This window comes from Miscanthus floridulus, chromosome 4, assembly GCF_019320115.1.
Source record: "Miscanthus floridulus cultivar M001 chromosome 4, ASM1932011v1, whole genome shotgun sequence".
NCBI classification, from domain to species: Eukaryota; Viridiplantae; Streptophyta; class Magnoliopsida; order Poales; family Poaceae; genus Miscanthus; species Miscanthus floridulus.
This window is the reverse complement of record NC_089583.1, coordinates 63,526,816-63,536,154: the sequence shown is the minus strand read 5'-3', so window position 1 is coordinate 63,536,154 and position 9,339 is coordinate 63,526,816. Positions and strand designations below refer to the sequence as shown.

Below are 9,339 nucleotides of genomic sequence, written 5' to 3'. Positions count from 1 at the left end.
ATACCGGATATGGTTACTATTATTTGCTTTAGCTTAAATTAAGTGATTGCTCTAGTACAGGTGCCAACCTAGATATGTTTAATGTGAATCGGTATAACTTGTTGCTAGAGAAATTAAAATTATCAATACATGTACTACTTCAGCTTTTTATGTAAAATATTATCAAAATAGCTCCACTTATAAAGTCTTGCATGATCCTTGGCATCTCTTTATTTTTGGTTTATGACAGGGTAAGTCTAGCTGAGTACATTCTCGTACTCAGGGTTTATTTTCCACTTGTTGCAGATGGTACTGTGTATCATGGTAATTGCAAGAACTACTTCTCTCCAGCTGTGGACGAGGAGTGAGACCGTGGGCACGGTCCTTCTATATTAGTTTGTTCAGGTTGTTTTTGTTGGACTTGATCATGGAACTGACATGTATCTTAACCGTGTGTGTGATGGTTTCAAAACTATGTTGCTTCCGCTACTAAATTGGAACTTGGTGTTGTAATAACTTTATTTGTACTCCGATGTATGTTGAACTACTTGCGAACTTTATGTAATATGTGGCATTGTGTTGAATCATGTACGATCTTGATTCGTATGTTGGTTAGGTTTTGAGGTCCTTCGTGACAATCGACGGACTACTGGGTTTATATGGGCTCAAGTATGACAGCATGACCGTTCCGGTGGTTGACATTGTACTTGTGCTCTTATAAATTGGTCGGTTTAGTGACAAAGTGATTAGGCAGCTTAGGCAGTAGAATCTATCCTATGTATATTTTACTATTGATCCTTACACAGTATCTGCAATAAGTTTATATCACAAAGAAAAAAGAGGCTACAAAAGAACAGTGTTGTAGAGAGCACTCTGGATTCTCCACCAGATTTTGTAAACTGGACTGATGTCATATGACAGCCAGATCTTCACTGACTAAAACAGTGTATGTGTGACGAGGTTTCAAAAATCAGTTGAAGTGGTAGAGAGGAAGCTCTGTATTGAGGGGTGCCGACATGAACTTGAGCACATTGTTTACTGACGCAATCGAGCTTATTGATGCCTTGAGAATCTCTCGTGAGCATCCAGGCTTCAGGATGGTTCTAACCTGTGACATTATTATGTTTGATAAGCTTAACAATAGGTACTGACTTTCTTATCTTCTGAAGCTAGATACATATCAGATATGTGTTCTTTGTGTGTGTGTGTGTGTGCACCTTGTCCAAGTAGGCTTGCAGTATCTCGATGTCACCCAGATAGTCCTGCTCTTCTATGGTCAATGTGATAGGCTTGGTGCCTGCGCCAGGTCCTTCGAACTGAATGCCTCCTGGAGTTCTGTAGAAATCGTCTAACAGAAAGCTTGAGGCTTTCTCTCTCAGGACCCTGAGTAGTATATAAAACAAAAAAGAGTTTGTTTATACTTCTCCTGTTTCCTGAATTTGCAGAGTGGCTGAAATTCAACGGTATTAAAAGAAACAAATGGATGCAGTTATGTTGTTTCTGGTTATCCTGAAAACTAAGCAAAACTAAAGCTTTCTTTTTTACCTGCCATCGACTGTTCTTATTATTCTTTACAGACATGACTCAAACATTTCAGGGTTCAATCTTTAGGTACTTGTAACACGGGAAATAACTTTATAATAAAAGGATGCTTCAACTTACGCATATGACTCTGCTTTCAGGTCAATAGGAGAAGGATGGATGACTGGCCTCCCAATAGGAACAGCTCCAGGGCCACGCAAGTGCCTCCTCACACTCATCATTGCCTGTTAAGAATGGTAAATAATCACATTCTAGTATTGAAGGCAGAAAGCTTGAACATAATTCACCAAGAAAACAGACTAACACAGTAGTAATAACAGGTTAAAGGAGAATACCGCTAGAGGAACAGCAGCGCATCGCCACTTGTTTGTCGAGTCCTTCAGATTTGTTACGGTAGCCATGTAACCATTCAATCCAGCTGCTATTATTTGCACACAAATATGGCCAAGAACCTGCATTCTTTGACATTTAGATGTGTGCCATACCACTACCACATGTTGTTTCTGGAAAAGAATATATTGTGGTTGTGGGAGCAAAATAATGTGTTTAGATTTGTTTCTTACATAAGCATAGTTGCAGTCGAAGTTTGATGGTAGCGATCCTCGGGCTTGAGAACCAAAGAAGTGGCACACTGAACTGAATTTTCTTCCCTTGTACTTTCCTTCTTTCTAGAAACCAATTAAAACATCAGAACAACAAAAATTCTGTAATAGAAAAAAAAATGTAGTGGAACTTACTGTTCTCTTGTTCATTTCTGCTTCTACTAAATGAGCTAAGAGCTGCTCGGTATCGATCTGGAAAAGGAAATGTCATCAATAATTGTGCAAGATAAAATTTTGATGAAGAGCTACCATATCATATCATATACCTGAGATAGCTGTGCTGAGTTATCAGATTCTTGATGCAGGATCAACTGAATGAACAAAAACATGTTTGAGATCTTCAGTTTTCAAAAGTAAAATAATATCGAGTAAATTCAATTATACAAGTCATGCACAACCTCTCTCCTAATGAACGATGGCAAGAACTTGAACAAGGCAGCGGCCCATGGAGAAAGTTGAGATGGAATGTCTGCCTCAGAAACATTATTACTGTGGAGATTATTGATTTCCTGAAATATATTTAGAATGAAAATGAGTAAAATCAGATGGAACAGAACACGCATTGTAGATCTTGTCGTTTAGGCGTAAGTAAGAATTAACATGTACCTGAATGAGTGCATACATTTCTGGTATGCTTTCTATTAGTCCCTCAGGAATAACTAGCACTCCATGGTATTTCCCTAAAAATTGATATCCCATATACCAGATTATTGCAAGTTACAAAATATTTTGATGCAACAAATTATCCTGTAAGTGTACAGACCTTGTTCCGCCCTTGCTTCTACTCCGTCGCATATCTTGTTTGTAATTTCCTTCAATGTGAGCTTTGAAAACGCCACCTCCTCTCCTAATATAACCTGAATGCAGAAATTTACTAGTAAAGATGCAGAGGCCTAACTTATTATGGAATAGTTCCACTTGATCAAACCATACCATGTTTGGGTGTGACTGAAGTGCGCACTCTAACGCAACATGAGATGCTTTGCCACCCATCAAGCGAACAAAATAGTAGTACTGAAAGAGAGGAGAGTGTCAAGCAGAGTAAGCATACCATTTAGATACATTCAGTTCTGGCCTCCTGACTCTGAAAAATAAATGACCAGAAATTTATGCTTTCAAGCATTATGAATGATATATGTCACAAATACCTTCCCAGCTGAGATTGCATCAAGGCAAACATTGCTTATAAGCTGAGAGTTCACCTGAAAGCAAATTATCGAACAAACTTTTCAGGATACGGCATTTTCATACTGCATTCAGAATTTTGAATTGCTGCACTGCTAGAAATTTGTCACAGAAATCACCTTGCACACTGTATCAAAACCAACAGTTGTTTCCACGAACTGATTCCTGAGATCACCACTCAGCGTTACAGGGACACCTATAACCTGTAAAAATGATGACGTCTCTGAAAAATTCTTTCAGGTTGCAAGATAAGTAGTATGCCAATGAATAATGACTACATATATACTTTTGTCTTGCAGTTATGCTCCGCAAAGATCTCTGCAAGCTGAGCAGCATCTGAATTGGAGGTCACCCCTGTAGATTAAAAACCTTTAAGAATCACTTTATTTATCATTCAAATTGGAGACTAAAATTTCACAAACTGTCGAGCAAATCCCATTTGATTAGGAGGCTAAAATTTCACTGCTATCGTATAGTTTAATGTAGAATGAGATTTTTTTGGGGGTACTCTCTTGTCTCACCTCCAATGATGATTAGGCTATCCAAGTTAAGATCACAGCATGTTGCCTTAGCAGCATTTATTTGCTCTGTCGTGCGGATTTGATCAACAGTCCTGCCGAGCAAATCAAAACCACCTTCAAGGAGGCAAAGATTCCCCTATTATTAACATATGTAATAATACATAAGGAACAATTTTATAGCTTACTAAATGTATATGACTAACCTTGATTTTTGTATGACGAAAGCACATCATCAGTGATCTCCAGCGTCTTCTTTGCAAATAGGCCTTCCGTGCCACCTATCCAAAAAAAAAAGAAAAATCAACTTAAGTCGTGCTCCCTTATCATTATGTTTATTTTTATTTTCTTGACGCAGGAGAACTGTGTCATTACATTAAGAAAATGTTATATGATTATGTTTCTCAGTGGACTTTGGCAGCACATCAAAAATTTGTGGATTCTTTTTTCTTAATCCTTATTAAAAACAACCATTTTGCTTGCTCAAGAGTCAAGAGTAATTTAAAATTCTAACACGTTGACTGATGCAAATATGCTCACCTACAAATCCAAGCAGAACATTGTGTGGATTCTGAGCTTTCATAGCATCATAAGTACCCCATATGACATTATGCCCGCCAGGTGATTGCCTTCCAGAAAACACCACACCCACCCTACACACACATATTTAGATTTGCCAATACAATTATATTATTATGTATAATATAAATCCTGACACGATTGAAGATGTAACCCTTTAGCTGGGTCATCATAGCATGCAATTAGGAATTCATTTTTTTGAAAGTAAGTGATTAGGAATTCAAATCCAACCTAATTGGTGGGTGTTCTTGGATGACTTGTGCATCAGATTCAGAGACCACCGTGTCAGTGTGTGGCTCTAGGAAACGCACCAGCTTCTGACCAAAGATGTGTGGGAATGCCTGTGCGACAATGTCGGCACATTTTGAATCAATGGTCGTTGTTGAGTCGCCAAACTCCACTCTGATTCTCGTTCCCTGGTCATATATAGTGGATGGAATTTGTAATAAAACATATTTTTTTTCCAGAGACATGAGGGAAGAATATATATTTTCAGGCAAAAGTGAGTATCTGAATATGCCATGTAGCTCGATCTAAGCATGCCGATGCTGGCTGGTGCTAATTAAAACATGTCCTTGTGTGATGTACGCAGCGGTGCTAGAACAAAAAAAAAACTCATTTTGGGTCTTTAACTTTTTCTATCTATGGAAAAAGGACAGGGCAGAAAACTTTGAATTCTGTTGAACGAAAGGGGCTGATGAGGAAAATAAGTTTATATAAATCAAGAAGTCTCTGCTTCCTCTAGAAGCAGCCCTGTGCAAAATTGTCATGCACCGGTCAGAAAGGTGTTAACTACAGGAAATGATCTCGTGACTATGACTAATCACCAAGGCTCTCAAGTCTCTTGATTCATTACAACTGCCTGGGAAGATTTATAAAAGAAAGAACTATTACTTATAACTTACTTGATAATAAAGACGAAAAGGAGTGGGAGTGGAGCCTACATGGCAACGTCTTCTATCAAGGAGCAATTAGCTATGTTTTCTATTCTTTTCTTTTCTTTTTTGAAAAGGGCCACTTGACCCGGCCTTCTTTGGAGGCCATTGTAGGAGCCAGGGATTGAACCCTGGCCGGCCAGCTCCCACCCTTGGGGCTTAACCGCCTGCTCTATGTTCATTTCCTATACAGCAAGGTGACAAAATTTCCTTTGTCTTGGCGCATCCAAATGGAGCGGTGTTTTCGCTTCTCATACAGTGAAAAGGAGCAAGTGCCTAGTATCATCAACGTCAAACATCTTGTGACGTCATGTGTTTTAAAAAACAAAACTTTGAATCCTGTTGAAAGAAAAGGGGCTTGTGACTTGTGAGAAAAAGAAGCTTCTATCTATATAAACCAAGAAGTCTCTGCTTCCTCTAGAAGCACTGGGGCCGCCACTGCTGTGCAAAATTGTCATACACCGGTCAGAAAGGTGTTAACTACAGGAAATGATCTCGTGACCATGACTAATAATCACCAAGGCTCCCAAGTGTCTGCTATCATTAGAACTATCTGAGAAGAATTTATAAAAGAAAGAAGCACGGAGTAGTTCAGAAGAAAGACTAAAGGGAGTTTAGGAGTGGAGCCTACATGGCAGAGTTGTTTCACTCGTCGTCTTCCATCAACTAAGCTATTATCTATGTTCATTTCCTATACAGCAAGGTGACAAAATTTCCTCGGTCTCGATCGGTGCATCCAAAATGGAGCGTTTTTTTTTTCCTTTTCATATGGCGGTGAAAAGGAGCAAGTGCTTTTGTTACATCTAGAACATAATAAAGAATAACTCTTGGAAAGATCCATGACACTCGAGAAACCAAAGGTGTAGGATGCATGCTTGGACGTAACGTAGTCTGGATTTGCATCATGCCATAAACCGTTGGCCAAATTGTCGATTTTTATCAGGATTACCACCATGCAGAATTGCAGATGCAGCAGGGGAAGAAACTAAGAAATATTGGCAGGCAAACGCCGCAAACCTGAAGAAGACATGGAGGCAGCTCCGGTTGGTACAGAGCCCTCCTCCGCTGCAGCCCGGTGAGCTCCCTCGGCGAGCCCAGGTCGTCGGCGTTCATCCTTTCCCTTTCCCTTTCCCTCCCTCAACAATCCTCGATTATATTCCTCAAAGACAAGTTTATATTTCTGTGTGCAGTGCAGGTGCAGATGTAGGTTGTGCTCTTCCTAGCTAGCTACCTTTTTGTAAGGAATTGAAGGGGCACGCAAGAGTGCTGTTTGTTTGTGGGCCCCTGATGCTACCAACATCAATTTGACCCCATTTCCCTTGTTAACCTCTTTTTCTATGTGCTGGTATTCAAAGCTGTGATTGTGATTATTTCTGATTGGTCAGCCGGAGTGACCTTCAAGGTGACAAGCTGCAGCCTCTTGTTATTTTCTTTTCTTCTTTCATTCACTTTTTGCCAGTTATATTCAGCCTGTTCGGCTGGCTGGGCTGGATCGTGGATTATTTACTGCTGCCTGATTTAGCTGGTTTGGTGTGAAAGAAAAATACTATTCCAGCTTATAATTTACGGCCTGTCCAACAGGCTGATTACTCCTCCATTTCAAACGGCGCATATATAGGTCTCCCAACCAGTAAGCAAAATTCAACTACAACTCATGCTATAGGTGACACATGGAACCAGCGAGCAAAAGTGACTCAAAGAATGAAATAAAGAGCCACCAAGCAAAAGTGTTGTTCTCTAATCCAATAATTAAAATGCTCCTGACCTAGCTATCACCCGTTCGTTGGTGTGTCTGTCAGCATCCAGTGATGAATTAATACTTGACGTCGTTGTCACCCGGACGAAAGCAACCATAATTTGTTTTTGTTTATTTATATCATATATGGAATAATGTTTTTCATTCGATTTGCCGATGTAGAAAAAAAGAGAGATGCAGTTGGGCAAGAACCAGTATTCCAGAATCTTTGTTTCCAGCACTAGGTTTCTGCTTCCAGTTTCTTAGCTAGACACTTGTAGTTTCCCATGGATTTGGACGTTCTTTCAAATTTTCCTAGATCTTCATGGAAAGTTAACATCGCGCTTGATTTTGTAGCCACCTTTTCATGGAACTTTAGTCAAAATGACCGTGGAAAACATATATAGATGGATCTTGAAACTGACATGATTACAGCCTATGTTCTCTTTTATACTTACCCTACTATATAGAGTGGACGGGAGTTAAATTAAGACTATATGGAAGTATTCATATCTATTACATACTCCCTCCTTTCCAAATTATATGTCACTTTAGCTATGTCCTAAGTCAACCTTCTCAAATTGTGATCAAATTGTTAAAAATGTTTAAGTTCAAATGAATGCAATATACTACTACACAAATAATTTTTAGTTGGTTGTAAGCAGTCGCAGAGGCCAGAATTTTCCCGTTTTCTAAAAAAACAATTATTTTTAGTTGCAATCAACATCGATTTGTAGAGATGGTTTTCTCAACTTCCTCTATCAAGGGGCACTAGAAATCATACATTTGTAGAGAAGCGTACCTAATTACCACTGAAAATCGATTTCTAGTGTATATCCAGTAACTAGCCTAGAAACCCTTTTCAGAAAAAAAGAACTCCAGAAAAAAAGAGAGAAAACAAAAAAGAAACTGTTTTTTTCATTTCCAAGTGGCTATACCTCATAGATGCATGACACAAGTCGTGTGAAATACACGCTGTGGGGGTATTAACCCCTATACCCTTACGGCTAGGCTTGGGCCGGCCCGGATCAAGTGGGTCCGGTCCACCAAAAGACGACGCGCGGCCCGGCCAACCTGATTGGAGTCCCGCGCAAGGAGTCAAGGCAGATTTGGTAATCAAGCAAGATCCTGGTCGGTTAGAATAGGAATCCTTATCCGGCCACATATGGCAATTGTAACTGGCTAGGATTAGTTTCCAGATCTGTAACCCTGCCCCCCGGATTATATAAGGCGGGCAGGGGACCCCTCTAAAAAACACCTCTCATTGACATACAAGCAATACAAATCAGACGCAGGACGTAGGTATTACGCCTTCTTGGCAGCCGAACCAGGATAAAACCTCGTGTCTGTCTTACGTCACCGTCTTGTTTGTGGCTTGCGCATCTGTCTGCCGACAATCTACTACCTTGGGCATACCCCTAGGTAGACTGTCGACCATATTTCGTCGACAGTGGCACGCCAGGTAGGGGGTGTGCGTACTGCTCTCCAAGCAAACAAGATGGTCATCATCTCCTGGCTCCGTGGCTACAGCCGAACGACCTCACGTTCACCGTTGGCCAGATCACCTGGACCACCGGCTCCGACGACTTCATTGCCATGACCCCGGAGGAGGCGTGGATCCAGTCTGCGCCGACCACTGCTTCACCTGCATTGGCTACGGCTCCGACCACGGCAGATACGGCTCCAACCACAGTGGATACGGCTCCGACCATGACGGATACGGCTCCGACCACGGTACATCTGGCTCCGACCACACCTGCATCATCTTCAGCCACGCCGACAACTCGTCATCCGCTTCCCCGCTACAAAGGGAAGCAGATCGACAACACCGACCTGCTCGACTCCATCGATCGGGTCGGCACCAAACTCGCTGAAACCCTAGCTCTGGTAAGTACGATTCAAAGTCAACCTAATGAGCAGGTAACCGCTCCCCACAACAGATCTATCCGACCAGTCGTCCTGAACGACTTGGTACAGATCTCGTGGTCATATCTACTCCTGAAGGGCGCTCCGCTCGTCGCCGGCCAGCCTTCGCGATGGGTCTTCGGCTCTCCGAGTACGAAGCCTCGACGGAGAACCACCAGGTCTAGCCCTACGGCCTGCGAAACGCTGCCTCCAGCTACGCGTATAACCTACAACACCGCTTGGATCTGTGTTTTATGCACCGACCTCGGCCGAAGCCACACAACTTCGTCAACATGATCCGGATTGAAGATTATCAAGAAGGATCCGTCCACACAGTCCAAGAGGGCGACTCTAGCTCC

At 41.4% G+C, this 9,339-nt stretch overlaps 1 protein-coding gene across 3 annotated transcripts; it reads right to left on the bottom strand.

Moving 5' to 3' along the window:
• Nucleotides 1-716: 716 nt before the first annotated feature.
• On the bottom strand, nucleotides 717-6,705 carry LOC136551576 (pyrophosphate--fructose 6-phosphate 1-phosphotransferase subunit alpha-like). Of its 3 annotated transcripts, XM_066543123.1 has the most exons (19): nucleotides 6,358-6,705; nucleotides 4,637-4,821; nucleotides 4,367-4,479; nucleotides 4,033-4,107; nucleotides 3,830-3,943; nucleotides 3,595-3,662; nucleotides 3,428-3,511; nucleotides 3,272-3,325; nucleotides 3,057-3,137; nucleotides 2,887-2,980; nucleotides 2,730-2,803; nucleotides 2,522-2,632; nucleotides 2,390-2,434; nucleotides 2,259-2,315; nucleotides 2,085-2,189; nucleotides 1,857-1,973; nucleotides 1,642-1,745; nucleotides 1,197-1,362; nucleotides 717-1,087 (listed from the first exon to the last, which is right to left on the bottom strand). In XM_066543123.1, the coding sequence occupies exons 1-19, from the start codon at nucleotides 6,451-6,453 to the stop codon at nucleotides 950-952; spliced, it is 1,881 nt and encodes a 626-aa protein (XP_066399220.1). In that variant the 5' UTR covers nucleotides 6,454-6,705; the 3' UTR covers nucleotides 717-949. The 3 variants fall into 3 exon arrangements, with proteins under 3 accessions (XP_066399220.1, XP_066399221.1, XP_066399222.1); XM_066543124.1 differs by lacking the exon at nucleotides 4,637-4,821 and having other exon boundaries at nucleotides 6,358-6,506; XM_066543125.1 differs by lacking the exons at nucleotides 4,367-4,479; nucleotides 4,637-4,821 and having other exon boundaries at nucleotides 6,358-6,517.
• Between the last annotated feature and the right edge of the window lie 2,634 nt (nucleotides 6,706-9,339).